Source organism: Lipophrys pholis (genome assembly GCF_963383615.2).
Source record: "Lipophrys pholis genome assembly, chromosome: 4".
Taxonomy (NCBI): Eukaryota; Metazoa; Chordata; class Actinopteri; order Blenniiformes; family Blenniidae; genus Lipophrys; species Lipophrys pholis.
In genome coordinates, this window is record NC_137637.1 from 32897235 (window position 1) to 32913321 (window position 16087).

The 16087-nt window shown below is 42.7% G+C and overlaps 1 protein-coding gene across 5 annotated transcripts in view; it reads left to right on the forward strand.

Annotated features, from left to right (window-relative positions):
• The window catches only part of dock3 (dedicator of cytokinesis 3), a gene marked incomplete at its 3' end in the record, with an annotated part of 116384 nt that overhangs the window by 61935 nt on the left and 38362 nt on the right, over positions 1-16087 (forward strand). For all 5 annotated transcript variants that reach the window (XM_080461076.1, XM_080461077.1, XM_080461079.1 and 2 more), the window contains exons 6-9: positions 8594-8742; positions 11156-11240; positions 15804-15845; positions 15924-16078. In XM_080461076.1, coding sequence (XP_080317202.1) covers positions 8594-8742; positions 11156-11240; positions 15804-15845; positions 15924-16078 — 431 coding nt within the window. The remainder of the gene's footprint in view (positions 1-8593; positions 8743-11155; positions 11241-15803; positions 15846-15923; positions 16079-16087) is intronic.

A 16087-nucleotide genomic window follows, 5' to 3' on the forward strand; every position in this document is an offset into this window, starting at 1 on the left:
GATACCTGAACTGTGTCACAGAGGAAGTCGTCCTCGCTGCTTCCTGCTCCTGAAGAGACACACAGCGTGCTCCTGGCATCTCACACACACACACACACACACACACACACACACACACACACACACACACACACACACACACACACACACACACACACACACACACACACACACACACAGGCCGGTGCCAGACTCCATACCGCTCCATACCACACAGCAGGTTTTTACTCTCTGTTAGAGGACATTTACTTTCTTCCGTTGACTTTCTCTTGTTTTGAAAATATGCAAATTGTTTTTTACTTTCGGATAAAATTATGCAGAATTCTTTTTTTTTTCTTTTTTTTTTAAGCGTACAACAGGTCCAGGACCAGCGGGGCTGTTTCTTCCAGCTTGTTACTCGTCTTTGTTGGAGATGAAAACATTTGTGGCGCTGCTGTTTCCTGTCTGCTGGTCCCACAAACAGACTACAGAGCATCTTCCTCCTATTATTTGATGTACCTCCAGATTATAGAGCATCGCTTCTCAAAGTGCGGCCAATGGCGATGACATCGTTTTACGCCGATGTGCGTCTCGCCCGTCCACATCTCTAAACCGAGCCGGCGTGTTAGAATTTCTCTACTCTGGGACTCGTGTAAAAAAAAGACTTTTTCCTCGGGCTCATAAAACGGCGTTCTCCTGTGGACAGGCCCGGAGGCTGTTTGTTCAAAATAAGTTTTTACATATATTCTGAAATGGACTGTTTTTTTTCCCCGTTTTTTTGTCTTCGGCAGTTTTCAGTCCAAAGTTGCATTCCTGAATCGGCCCTCAGCTATCAAAACTTTGAGAACCGCCGTTATAGAGCGTCTTCTTCCCACTGACGTGAAACTTAATGAGTGACAGTTCAGGCCATGCTAATGCTAACACTACAATCGCACAACTATGTCACCATTATTAATACAGGGAGTTTGCCAAGGAACTACTTACTTATTTCTAGTTAACTCGTAGATTAACTTCCCTACGTTTTACACAGGTGTAGTACCTGGATCCAGGTTGTGTGTGTGTGTGAGTGTGCGTGCGTGCGTGCGTGCGTGCGTGCGTGCGTGCGTGTGGATGTTCCTTCCAGTCGTCCTCCTGTTCGTCGCAGGTTTGTGATTCAGCCTGAAAACTCCCCCGATAGCAGCGGCAGCGTGTTACAATAACCGGCGAGCAGCAGAGACCAAAGAGGAATTCAGAGGCTCTTTGTGTGCGCTCCCTGGTGATTTGTCTCAGCGCTTTTGTTTCCAGTGATGCAGCAGCGGCTTTGACAGGCGTGAAAATGAGGCAGGACATTTGCTAATGGATCCGAGGTGTTGTGAACATCCCTTCTGATTCCAGAGGTGCCAGGCTGTTTCACTTCCTATTAGGAGGCCCCAAACCGGCAACTTGTCCAAGTAATCGGCTACTCATTACCGATTACCTGATAAAAATTTCAATGCCTGTGCTTTGTGCTGCGAGGTCGATAGTGGAGACTGTAAAAACACACAGCTTTGAACAGAAGGAGCCAGTGCTGAACCTCAGTGTGTACGCACTCTTTCATTCAGTACAAATTACCTCTAATGAACACTGCAGACGCTCACTGGACAGTTTCACATGTCTGCTTTAGACCTTACAAAAAGTCTTTAGATTTTTCTTCCGCATACATCAATGTACAAATCTCAGGATGCTTCCATACAAACGCTGTTTGTTCCACTTCCTCTGGTCGTCTGCTTCATTAGTGCAGGTTAAAAGCTCACCATCACTCTCCCTCAGACGAAACCAACAAATTCTGCTCTGACTAAAAATGTCCGGCGCTGATGGGCGCAATGTATTGATTGAGTTGAGGAAATAATCGATCCTTAATTAGCACACATATTGGCCAATTGCACAAACGTTGGTCGATCGTGCGGCGCTAAGGGGTTTGGGTTAAGCGGCGCGATCTTTGTGCAATCAACGGTTCCATTATTTGTGCAATCGGTAGATCAGAAGCACTTTACTAAAAGAGCGCCCCCACTCAAGCAGCTGTTGTAAGTGCAGGACCGTGTCACAGAAGTTTGGTCCATTTCCTAAAGTGAAACAAACCAAATGAATGTGTGACTTTTTTTTTTTTACAATCTGTCAGATTGTGTGATTGTTGAATTTGCTGAATGGTTGAATTTTGATGAGTCTGTAAGAATCTTAGATTTGTGGAACCTGTGTGGCGTACGAAGACGGCTGTTGAATTGCAGAATATTATTTCTATTTCCTTTGGTTTTCGTGACGTCGTCTATCCCTGAGCTCGTGTCATCATATTGCACAAGAGCCCCCAAAAATCCACGGGAGCTTCTGATGTTCACCGTTTGTTTCCTGAAGTCACAGTTTGTTTCCTCCATTAGTCCTCACAGGGGACTTTAATGTCCGTCACGTCTGACCTTGTGAGTTACCTGTAAATAATTTCCACGACTGTTGTGGATGGTTATTTTATCCTTGTTTGAACGGTAAATTTGTCAATGGACTGCACTTCTTTTGGATTTAAAGGTGAAGTTGTGCTCAGGATTTGAATCTGAGCTGCTCGTTAATCGACGGGAAGAAACCGAAAGTCCTCCTCTGAAATAAAAACCTCCTTTAAAACCAGAAGTAGGACATGTGTTTGGGACATCTGGTCGCCCCAGTCAGTGGGTAGATGTTCTCTGACTTTTGACTTTTATCAGAGTTAATCAACAGGACTTGGAACATGTGTACAGCTGCCACAGCGGGGGGGGGGGGGGGGGGGACACAATTCTCCTCTCCACCCCGAGCTGGCGTTCCAAAATACGCCCACCTGCCCCACGAATACCCGGACAGGAGCTTTGAAGTGAAACAGGCCTGATGTGTCTGATTCACAGGAACGACTGGCACACAGCTACCAGTTGTGGTTCGTTCGGTCCGTCTCTGCTGTGATGACTATTTGTGGATTTCTTTCTCCCTCTCGTCTCTTTCCCTGCCTCCCTGGCTCCTCCTTCCCCTGCTGGTGTGAGTAATCGCACCTTCACATCCCGTGGGAAGGGATGAACGTTAACATCGATTCACACATATTTACCACTCCAGCAGAGAAATAAAGAGCTTTCTGAACTTGTTCGGTTTCTATCAGCCACATCTTTGCAGTAACAATAAGTATTCTAAACTAAGTGTTTACGCTGAAGCGAGTATTCAGCTGCTTTGGTGTGAAGTTTAAGTAGAAGTAAATCCTGCATGAATCACAGGATGTACTTATTTTAGCCATATACTGGCTACTCTTGTTGTGTAATTTATCCCGACTCTTAAGAAGATTAGTGTAGTAGGTAACTGCAACTTGAAAGTAACTACATGCACAGAAAACTAACTCTTCTTAATAGTGGACACATAGCTGTCTTGTAGCATTAGCGTTAGCATTAGCATGTCTGTTAGCTCTGTGTGGGTCAGTCTAGCAACAATAAATGGAATTGAGATGCTTCATAATCTGGATGTTAGCTGCAGTTATATCATCAGTTATATATCAGTTATTGGGAGGAAGATGCTCTATAATCTGGACATTGGCCCCTTCTTGACAACAACAAGTAGAAGTAAAAACAACAGCTGAGATAAAATACCAACATGAAGACAACTCTAAGAAAGAGAAACTAATTTATAGGCCCTGTCCACACTTAAAAATGACTCAAAACAATGTGGTACATATGCCAGGCCTTTAGGGGGCGCTGTAACTCTGTCACGCAAAGACACCAAAAACTGGAGAGGAAGATGAATAAATTCTCGTATTCAAGAAATCCAAAATCTCACCTTAAACAAAATAACATCAGTAACTTCTGCAGCAGGATCTGCAGCATGTCGTCCGCCATTGTTGTTGTTGGTTACGTGAAACGGCGTTGCCGTGTTGGCAGGGCCTTCGACATGTAAATGCTAATTACAGTTCCTGTAGATACAAGCTAATGACAAGACAATTTATAGTGAGACATTTCTCATGCTGTTACCAGGAGGACTGAGTTAGGTCTGATTAATTAGGTGCTCCTCCAGTAAACAGGAGTTTAGTAATATAGTGAATGTCAAGACAGTTGCGTCACATAATGCTAACGCGGCTCTGCAGCTCTACAAATGTTTTCTTCCACACAGCCGCCTGCGTCCATCCCATATTGATGAAAATGAACTATTGTGGTAGGCGCTATGCAAACTGTGACTCTGATTAAAATGTCACCATTTGACTTTTAGGTTCAGAGAAGATGATTTATTTGCATATTTGACGAGAATCGTCCAGTTAATGCATGTGAATTCATCACCAAATGATGGTTTCGTGTGGCGCCGCAGTTGGTTTACAGGGTTTTATTTCCTGAGGGTTCCAGTGAGTCTGTCCTCCCGCACATAAAACCCAGTGAAGAAAAGTAACTCACACGCTCTCTCCTTCTATTGAGGCGAACTGGAGCCAAGCACATATTTTACAGCCTCCCTCTGTGGCTCTGGAAGCTGACAACAGGCCGCACGTCGGGCAGCTCCCGGGCGTAAAAGTGTGTGTGAATCCTCGTTCGTGTCAGTGCGTTGCTGTAAATAAAGGTGTGTGTGTGTGTGTGTGTGTGTGTGTGTGTGTGTGTGTGTGTGTGTGTGTGTGTGTGTGTGTGTGTGTGTGTGTGTGCTCGTACAGCAGTCTTTATTGCTGACTCCTGCTCCGCTGCTGTTTGACTGAAGAGCTCCCTCAGGAGCAGAGTGTAGCCGCTGATGCTGTAAATGCTTATATATGAGCTTTTATATATGAGCTTTTATATTTGAACTCGGTCAGAGCAGCACAGGCTGAGGACGCCTCTGTTGCAGACAATTAATGAAAAAAAATTGAAGTAAAAGGTGAAACAGCAGGTCTGTGTCCTGTGATTATCCGTTTCTGAGAACGTGTCAAAATCACCATGAAGTCATTCATCCTTTTTTATTTATCTTTATTATAATATCTGTCATCTACATATCTGCATAAATCAATTTTGAATGTCGTATAATGTGCCGTGGAGTGGCCACACTAATTATACCAGGAGAAAGACAAGTTTGCATGTGTAGAAGGAGGACGGGGTGGAGGAATGGGTTTCTAACTCGTCACTGGAGCCACTAGTTGTTTTTTTAATTCCAGTATCAGATTTGAATTGGTAAGGAGAGGAATCCAATTCATGCATTATTGAGTGAGATCATTACAGTGTACTTATGTCTGTCCTCCGAGATGAAGCGTAAAAGGTTTTACTCTGGAAGACATTCCTGCATCTTTTATGCCAACATGCTCCTGCAGAATAGCAATAAGAACTGTGAGCGTCGTGTCTTTTTAAAACTATGCTAATCAGATGCTGAGTGGAGCCGCCGTGTGTGACTTCATCTGAACATCTTTTTGGCTTACAGTCAAAGTGTTTTCAACCTTGAGCATTCTCCAATGCCTCTTGCTGAAATAATGCTAATGACTGGGCTCTAACGGGAAGGTGCTGCGGGGAGTAATAGATAGAAACACACCAGCTCGGAGCTCAGCTTATAAATGCTGTTTTTTTTTTTTTTTAACAACAGGAAACTGATCTTTTAAAATCACACCGGGTTTAAATGTCCTCTCACACACTCGGCACGTCCACTGCAAGCAGCACAGACGGTTTGTTTAATTTTGACTCTGCTGAAGCCTTCGCTCTGCAGTCCTATCCTGGACGTATATTTACACGACATCGTTTTTGCCTTCTCGTTTTAGAGAAGTGTTGCGTTTACACGGCCATGTTTTGAAGGAATATGTCCGTTTACTTGGAAACGGCAGAAACACAGAGGGGGCTGTTGTCTGCTTTTGTAATGAAACCACACACACATACATGCAGGGAAGAAAACGCTATACACATTAACAATGGGAGAACACGGACTGGATTGTTATTACGGTGACTGTCAACTATAAAACTAGTAGGTCTCAGGAGAGTATGGACTGGGAGTCATGACACTCCGGAGGAAAACGTTGTTGTCATTCTACTGAGCATGTGCAGAAGAACTATTGACGACAGCCGTGGTGCGCGTGACCATTTTCGAAAAGTTCCACCTTGGAAGCAAAGGTTGCATTTTCAATGACCCTGAACACCACCGTGGTGTAAACAGACCCCCACAAAGAACGCAATCAAAGTTTTGTGTTTTCACTTGGAAAGTTGTGGCGTGAACAGATCAACCCGCACGACTGTCTTTGAACTGTGTGACGAAACTGGACAACATCTAAACTCTACAGTATTTCGCTTTCCTCTTTAAGAGCAAGTAGGTTTTATTTAAAACATCCCTTTGACATGTTTTGATGGTGAGCGTCTGTCTTATTTAGATTTAGAAACATATATTAAGTTCTTTGCCTTCAGTCAGTTTAACGTCAGAGTTCCTCTGACGGTGTGTGTGTGTGTGTGTGTGAGTGTGTTTCTGTTATGTAGCTCCATTTGTTTTGAGCTCATCATCTCCGATATTAGTCTTTGGATGATGGCGTATGAATTATTCAGGAAGCACTTCACCTTCGACTAGAAAAGCTAATTATTAAGCGACTGGATCCAAAATGTGTCTAAACATTTTCCTCTGAGAGCAGATGAGATTCACTAACTCTCATCCATTATAACAGCGTGAAAACTATTCGGTCTCCTCAGCCGGTACTTTAACGGGTAGAAGTGAAAGGGTAGTCCGAGGTATTAGGAGAAGAATGACGTACAACAGAGTACACGAACAGATAAAACCTGTGTGGTATCGACCTCAAGCTGCTGATCGCTGAGAAAGATGTTTAAGATTAAGAAGTGTGGAACTCCTGCAGGATGATATTTCCTCTTCCATCTAATCTCAGCTCTGTTATCCCTGCTTGGGGTTAAATCTGGACCAGCATGCACCACTGGGGGGGGGGGGGGAGCCTCCCAGGCTCATTTCCAGTCAATAGCCGCTAAAAACAGACGTGTTTAATCGAGGATCCCGAAAAAAAACTCCACCTCCTCAGCAGGCGCACTCACATGAAGCCTCCGAAGAACCGGGGTCCTCTGTGGGCTGGAGATACCCCGAAAAACTGAGAGAGAGAGAGAGAGAGAGAGAGAGAGAGATGCTTTTGCTTTTTAATCTTTATCTGGATTTCCTGACCTCTCATGTTGTTTACAACTGGGAAATTATTCACGCATATCTAAAACCTCTCATATGCCTGTGTGTGTGTGTGTGTGTGTGTGTGTGTGTGTGTGTGTGTGTGTGTGTGTGTGTGTGTGTGTGTGTGTGTGTGTGTGTGTGTGTGTGTGTGTGTGTGTGTGTGTGTGTGTGTGTGTGTGTGCGTGCGTGTTTATATACAGTTTGCTAATGTAATCCCATGTCATGCATACTCTGTAGCTACATGAAATGTACTCTTCGGCTGAGTGCATCGAGTACATTCGACAGATTTACATGCTCAACGGAAGGAAGTAACAGTGTGTGTGTGTGTGTGTGTGTGTGTGTGTGTGTGTGTGTGTGTGTGTGTGTGTGTGTGTGTGTGTGTGTGTCCGGAGCACCTGCCCCTCTGAGCAGAGCACTTTCTGTCCGTCTCCCCGTCCTGCCAGGAACTGAATGGAGGTTGAACCCAGCGGCTGCTGCTCACGTCCAAAGGGGAAATTAGAGCTCTAATAAAAGAACATGCTGCAGGAACAAATCTGCTCTGACTGTGCTGTTTCCCTGTTGTCATGTCACATTGTGCGTGTGTGCGTGTGTGCGTGTGTGCGTGTGTGTGTGTGTGTGTGTGTGTGTGTGTGTGTGTGTGTGTGTGTGTGTGTGTGTGTGTGTGTGTGTGTGTGTGTGTGTGTGTGTGTGTGTGTGTGTGAAATAGAATGCGTCTTTCATGTTCATTAGACGTCGATGAATCTCATGGTGAATGAAGTGTGATTAATTGATTGAGACAATTTATCTTTATTAGATTTTATTTGCTCTTTAAGCTGGATATTAACCACTTTGGCTTTGTGACTGTATTTGACTGTTCCTGCTTTTTTAATTCTGACAGTTCAACATTTTGAGCCATCTTCGCTGTATTAGCCACATTAGCTTTGTTGGACATTTTATTTTGGATGTGATCTCGTCCATAAATGCTTTTTATTCAAGTAAGATTTCTCAGTAGCCAATCAGATGTCTCCATCATAATCAGTGAATGAGAGGAGACTTACAGTTTCACTCCACTTAGGCTTTTGTCATTCAATTCTTATTATTTCTATTTCTATATGAGCATCGGTGATCGGGTTTCTGCCAGCGGGCTGCTTAGCTTGTGTTTAGCGTCGTTAGCACAGCTGTGAGGCGGACAAACACCTGTAGGTTGATGCAAACGTCAAATAATGTGTGTGTACATTAGAATAAGACATCACTGCTGTATTCATGGGAATCTTTCTGTGAACATTCATCCTTTTCAGTGGAGATCTGATTATCGCCGTGAGTCTCAGGTACAAATAAAAACGGCGAACTCGTTCGTCTCCTGCGTTCCCGTCCGAGCGTCTTCAGTAAAACAGTACAGACCAACGTGGAGAGGCGCTCTGCCGCAGAGCGAGGACAGCTTACTCAGCGTCAACACCGGAGCAACAGTATGAATCCTGAGCGCTGACAGGTCTCTCTCTCTCTCTCTCTCTCTCTCTCTCTCTCTCTCTCTCTCTCTCTCTCTCAGAAACATAAGGTCGATCTGTTCTACAAAGTTCGCCACGTGATGATGGAGCTGATCGACCTGAGGAGGCAGCTGCTGTCCGGTCACCTGACGCAGGACCAGAGCAGAGACGTGAAGAGACACATCACCGTCAGACTGGACTGGGGCAACGAGTGAGGACACACACACACACACACACACACACACACACACACACACACACACACACACACACACGACAGTACAGTTAAATATTGAAAATATCTGCTCCAGTCCTGAAACTGAGTTCTATATTGAGCTGAAAGATGCAAAATATGGCTCCTCTCCTGATAAATGGTTAAATAACTAAAAACCGTCTGGCTTTATGTCTGATTTATTTTGTCCACCAGTTTCAAGTATGTAGTACAGTTAAACAACAAAATGAGTGTCTCTGTCCTCTAAATAAGCGTTAAAGGCAGCAGATCGGCGTGTTCCCACAAACCCCCGCAGGTCCAACAGGAGGCAGGTGGATGAATCCAGACTGCAGCAGCTCTCATCTGCTCTGAGCGAGCCTCCATAAGCTCGTTGAAAGCAGATGACGTAGAGAAAACTCAGATTGAGCTATGAATGCTGGGAGAACGGGAGGCGTCCGACCCCGGACGCTTCCATTGGTTATGAGAAGCTGTGTGGACTGAGAGCAGATGTGACAGCAGATGAAGGGAAGCAGAAGCAGAATTACCGGAGGAACCATCAGACGTTCATTCAGAAACAAAAATCTTAATACAAGTAATATTTACCACAGATTGTAGTCGTTGTTGATGCTCCTGTAGCTGCAAATCTCGTGGTTGATTACAGTTACTAGTTACTCAAGCACACTAATGCCGATCGCGGTTAAAGTGGATACGGGCTGATGTGAAGTTCAGCTTGTAAACAGATGAACTGGATTATTAAGGTACTTTTGTTTGTTAGTTTCTTTTATTTTGAAAATAATAAATTAAGAAAACTGTGAATACAATGAAAATCCAAACTGGACTTCTTAAATCTTATTATTATGTTATCTTTTAAATTGCTGTTAGCAACAATAATATACAAATGTAAAATAATATTCAAGTAACTGAATTATCAATTTCGCGAACAAGGTGCCAAATCGTTGGTTTTGAAGATCCCCCACAGTTCCGTCCTCATCCGATGAGCAAAGTGACATCAGGAGAGAAAAAGAAAAAGCCAGCAGCAGGCCAGGCAGCAGCTGCAGTGTACAGCCTGCAAGCTAATTCATGCTAAAAGGTTATATTAAAGCTGCACTGCATCCCCCCGAGGCCCCGTGGTGAGTCTGAGGGCACAGTCAGAGCTTCTACCATAAACGCTGGAGCTATAGCTTATATAACTACGTCAAGTCTTCATAGAGTCATATCCTCAGTCTGACCCAGAAAAAAACCTTTTATTCACGTTAAACCACTGATATCTGGAGAAAAAAAACCTGCTCGGGCTCAGCGAGAACATGCAAACCCCAGAATGAAAACCCATGCCTTGACTTGAAACCGCGCCTATTTATACTCTAACCACGTTGCCTTTAAGTTAGAGGAGTAAGGCTGGTAGCGAAAGTGGACAGCCTCATCTTGGATCTCAATTGTTCCACTTAGTAATTGCAGTTTATTCCCAAAATGTAAGCTCATATATGTCACTTAAGTATCTAGGAAATGCTTAATAGGAAGACAATGTCTTGCACTTCTATCACATTTCATTTAGTTTTAGTTTTAACTCCAAAAACCACAATTTAAAAACAAGACAAATGGAAAGAAAGAAACAAAACTTTAAAAAAGAACCTATATTATTGAATCACATCATTACAAATTCCTCAGGTTTCACGAAGTAAATGTAATCAGTCAGAAGTTCCATGTGATTTCTGAGAATATACTTCCGCTGCTGTGAATACAGCCAATTTTGGGAAAACATTTTCAAAGAATATTCAGCTCCGTGTCTTTAAGAACAAGGTCAGCAGGCTGCAGGTGAAAGCTGTGCTCATCCACACGGAGCACAAAGTCCAGGAGCAACATCCTCAGAGGGCGCCTCCAAAGGGACGTGTGTGTGTGTGTGTGTGTGTGTGTGTGTGTGTGTGTGTGTGTGTGTGTGTGTGTGTGTGTGTGTGTGTGTGTGTGTGTGTGTGTGTGTGTGTGTGTGTGTGTGTGTGTGTGTGTGTGTGTGTGTGTGTGTGTGTGTGTTGAATAGAAGTCAATGCAACTTCTTTAAAAAGCATACACTGCAATGTGTGTGTTCCGGTTTTGCTTACATTACAGGGACCCACATCTGTTTACGCGTTCACATGATGGGGACGTCTCTCAATACGGAGACAAAAGTCAAGTTTGATGTAAATCTTTAAATTTTGAGGAGGCTTTGGGCTTTAGATGTGGATTGAGATTAGATAAGTTGTTTGCGTGCGTGCGTGCGTTCTTGGCTTGTGCACCTGTATCCACATCAGAAATGATTATTTTGAAGGTCAAATGAAAGAAACTGATGCTGGTCTCCTTCCATCTTCTCCCCCTGCCCTTCGCCCTCTCTCCTTCCTCTCTCTCTCTCTCTCTCTCTCTCCTCTCTCCCTTCCCCCCTCAGACACCTGGGTCTCGACTTGGTGCCAAGAAAGGAGTTTGAGATGGTAGATGAAGACCAGATAAGCGTGTCAGACCTCTATAAGATGGTAAGATCTTTATCTACTGAGGAAGATATCGACTGGTTTTCACTCTGATTTAACTCCAACCTGAAAACTTTCAGTGTGACACAAACACACTCAAAACAAATCTAAACAAATTCTTCCTGTGAACTTCAAATCCGGACAGAAAGGTACACCGGAGGTGAAAAGAAAAACCTGTTTAGTTTGCATGTAAACTAATGGAGATCAGTTCTGAATCTCACTCCAGGTCAGAAGTTTGTTTTTGTCATTTTGTGGTGAATATCTGTCTCTTTTTGGCTCTTTTGGTTATTTTCCATGTCCATATGGTAGATTTGTGTCTTTTTCTGGGTTTTGTCAGGGTTTTTTGGTTCATAGTCTTACTCTGTTTTTGTGTTACTAGTTGTTTTCTGGTTATTTCTTTGTATTGCATCACTTTTATTTCTGATTTTTACTTCTCAGTTCAAATGATTCTCTTTGGAGATATTTTTTTTTTCTTTTGTGTGTTTTTAACTTACATTGTGCGTTTGTTTGTGGCGGTTTTGTTCATTTTTTGTGGTGATTTTGCATCTCTTCCTGATGTCTTTGTACCTTATTTTTACTCCTTCCATTCTTTGTGATCTTTTGCCTTCTCTTATTATTCCCATCTGTGGTTCTTTTTGTTTGCTTTGTATTGAGTTATTTTGTCATGTTTGTGCTTCTCGTTAATTACTTTTCATACTTCGCTGGTTATTCTTGACTCTTTGAGGCAGATCTTTTTTTTTTTTTTGGAGCAATCTTGTCATTTTTGTCGCAGTTTTTTTTTTGTGTGTCATTATGGGTTATTTGTGCTTTTGTGACTATTTCAATAGTTTTTCGGTGAATCAGCATCTCCCCATTGTCAGTGTGTTAATTTTGTCGTAAATTGTTTTGTATTTTCTGGTCTTTTCACCACTATCTGTGTCATTTTTTTGCATTTATCTTTTGTCTTCCATGTTTTAAATCACCGGGGAGATATTTGGTTTCCATAGTGTTTTTGTTGATACTGTGCAACTTGTACGTATTACTGTACTGTGGTTGTGCTTTGTGTTTGTTATACCGCCCTGATTCTTCTTCATAGTTTCTTTCTTACCATGTAGTTTTGTTATTGTTCAGATGTTCTTGGTCATGTTTGTGTTCTTTGTTTCTTTATGTTTGTTTCTACTTTTTTGTTTCTCTCTTATTTTGTATATTTGTCATTTTTGGCTATTTTATAACTTCAGGAAATATTCTGTGAAGTGATTTAGGTTTTTTTCTTCTTTTCTTGCCATTGTGTCTGGTTGTGGTTGTATTTTAAGGATTTGTACTATACATACTTTCATACCTCTGTAGTTCTTCTTACCTTTTTGTATTGTTTTGGGATTTTTCTTTTCACCTCAAATTTCTGCCTGACTCCGAACTTTAACATCCAGCAGCAGGTGAAAAAACCACAGGCTGAAAGCGAAAGATCAGCAGCATTATTGCATTTCTTCTCGCAACTTTGAGCTCAAACTAATATCCTCCCTGCTGCTGGCAGACTTCCTGTCGCTCTACACAAGAAATCAGGGCTGGAAAGTGATGACTGAGGGAGGTTCGTTGTCTCTGCTGCTGTAAATCAGCCTCCTGTTGCTTTGTTTTCAGTCTCTCTCTCCTGCTGCTCCTATTTTCTCCTCTGATTTTTTCAGTTTCTCTGACAACAAGTCAGATTTAATAAGTTTTTACCTCAAGCAACACCTGCTCTGAGAAACGGCGACACGTGGACACCCACAACTGTTTTTATTTATGTGACACTTTATTATGAGATTTGTGCCTGGAATGCCTCAGGACGAAGCATCAGGCACACTGAAGAGAGACTTCTTTATATATTTGATTTTAAAGACAATGATACACTGTTCCAGTGATTGTAGTTGGATGGAGGGGCGGGACATAGACATTAAACCATTTTTATTGGCTGAAGAATTAGGATTCACCCTCTGGGTATATTTTTTTTCAACAATTATTTGGCTCAGATCAAGAGAAAAATGAACTATTAGCACACCGACACAATGCAGAAACTGGGCAAATGTAATTTTCATTTATTGGTGTTTTTGATATTTTCAAATTCTCAGGCAAAAGGTTATGCAGATAAAATCGAAAGGCCACCATTAATCTGGTATATCCAAACAAGGACAAATGACAGGGATATTTTTGCTGTATTTTTTATTTATTCATCTTTCAAAATGTCATTTATGAACACATAATAATGTGTATACATTTGTGAAAGGTGTCACTTCAAACTGCATTTCAGACTAAGTACTGATATAAAAAGATTGTATGTGTTAATTAACACTTGTTCATGTTGTGGTTACGTATTCACCTGCATCTTTACTAAGTATTCCCTTTTCACTCAAACTGGAGCTAATTAATGTGGTGAAGAGCTTCTGCAGCCAGAGACCGGCTCACCCTCGGTTTCTTGGTGATAACTCAGATGTTGTGAGTCTTACATCAGTCCGGCTTTAAATAGCTGAGTCCTGGTGATTCTGCTTTGTTCTGCTGCCTGGAGGCTGAACTGGAGCCAACACAAGAATAAAAATAACAGAGGTGCTGGTTTAAGTTAAATAAAATCCACAGACTCATAATAACAACCATCTTCAGTCTCATCTAATCCCGTTTAGACCCACAATCTTGTAAAATGTAGAAAATTGCTTTTTTTTTTAGCTGTCGGATTGGGGAAAAAAGCCTCTTATGACAAGGACACATGGATTTACTGAGATTTTACTGCTCTGGCATGATGGAGACTGTGGCTCAGGTGGTAGAGTGGGAAGTTTTGTGATGGATTGAGCTACTTTATGAATCGATATATATATAATTAATATATGAATAAATGTATCCGATTTGAACATCTCCTGTTTCCTCTAAACAATATGAAAACATGTGTTTGAGGTTAGTTGGTGACTGTAAATGTCCTGTAGGTGAGTGTGTGTGACTGTGTGTGTGTGTCCTGAGATGGAGTGTCCAGGTGGGTGACTGTGTGTGTGTGTCCTGAGATGGAGTGTCCAGGTGGAACCTGACTTCACACAGTTTCAATCAGCTCCAGAAGCCACTTGATGCATTCGGGAAATATCCTACAGACTCAGCACACCTGGACATTTTCCTTTAGGCATCTCTGAAAGCTTCATCAGGTCTGATGAGCAGCTGCTTGTTTCCTTCTAATGTGACTTTTTTATTTTCACGTGGCCAAAAAGATTAGCCTTGGTTTTATCAGGTTATCGATTCCAGTTTTTCATCTTTGTAGAGTTCTCTAGACGCCGTTCCAAAAAAATCCAAATCTGCCCAATACTGAGGAGTGGCTCCTGTCTGCAGCTCTGCCGTATTTCTGTGAAGTGCTGCCTGATTTCTGATCTTCTGAAAGATTCTCCCAGATCCACAAACATTAGAGTGACCCTCGGGGGTGCTGCTCCCATCCTCGCCTCACTCTGCAAACCTTCCTCCATTGATGGTGGACAGTAAAGCAGCAGCAAAGTTTCAGCAGACTTCATGTTTCTGAGGTCTGTTGTTGATCGTTGGTGGCCCCCAATCAATCGAATTTACCACAGACATATATATATAGATATAGATATATATCTATATATATATATAGAGAGAGAGAGAGAGAGAGAGAGAGAGAGAACGTGTGGTGAAAATACGAGATTGCACTGTGTATTAACATATAAATGGGACTCTGATGGTGTGTCAGTGGATCTGCCGCCTCTCGACTCATATTTGACTCGGACGAGTCCCGATTGTCTAATGGGTCACCGCTTGAAAATACAAGAGAACCAGTGAGTGAATCAGTGTTTGTCATTAAGGCAAAGAGTCATGTTCTGCTCAGGTTACAATATTTGCAGACAGCTCGCAGTTTGACAGTCATTATTTCAATTCATCAAACGGGTCTTCCCTTCCCGCCGCCGCCCGTCTCACACGGTCACTCCGGAGAGTCACAGAGCAGGCGGGGTAATGAGTCTCTGGGGCGTTTCACAGAGTCCGTCCTCTCCGAGAGAAAAATGAGCAGAGAAGAATACATGAGGGAGGAAAAGATAAAGGCTGGAGGGAGGATGAAGAGAGGAAAGAAGAGGATTGAAACAAGGCGAATAATACAGAGAGGAAATATGGCGAAAAGAGGAGACGGAAAACCAAATAACTCTGGATCAAATGACGGTTAGAGGAGAATTTGGGTTGGAAATGCTACATACAGATGAAAGATTGAACTAAAACACTGATACAATATTAGTTTTACATGTCTATGACTTCATATTTTTGTATTAAAACACATTTTTTAACTGAGAAGGAATTCCCAAGTGGAAACAGAAGAGAAAAAAAACCAAAAGAGAAAAATAACTGATTTCAATTACCAGTTACTGCTACCAGTTATTTTCTCTTTAATCTGGATGTTAGGTCAAGTTACATCAGTTAGTGGGAGGAAGATGCTCTATAGCCTGGATGTCATCTGAAGTTCTGTCAGTAAATGTTCACACGGTACCTTATTGTCTTTCAATCTGGTGTTTTTTTCATTTCGAGGAATAAACATTGGATGAGCGCGTGATCTCTGACATTGTGTTGTTTTTCTGTACTTGGCAGCATCTGTCCAGCAGACACAGCGTCCAGCAGAGCACCACGCAGGTAATCCAGAGTTTCACCCCGACTCCTCACTCCTCTCCAGCACGCCTCGCTGACCCTGGATGTTTGTGGTGTTTTCAGGGCGACGGCAGCCGGCAGCGACACGGGGAGCCGTGCAGAGCCCCCGTGCCTCACCACCTGCTGGTGAACCTGAAGAGCTTCACCTACAACAGCATCGGCGAGGACACGGACATCTTCTTCTCCCTGTACGACCTCCGAGAGGGACGGACCATCAGGTAGGGACA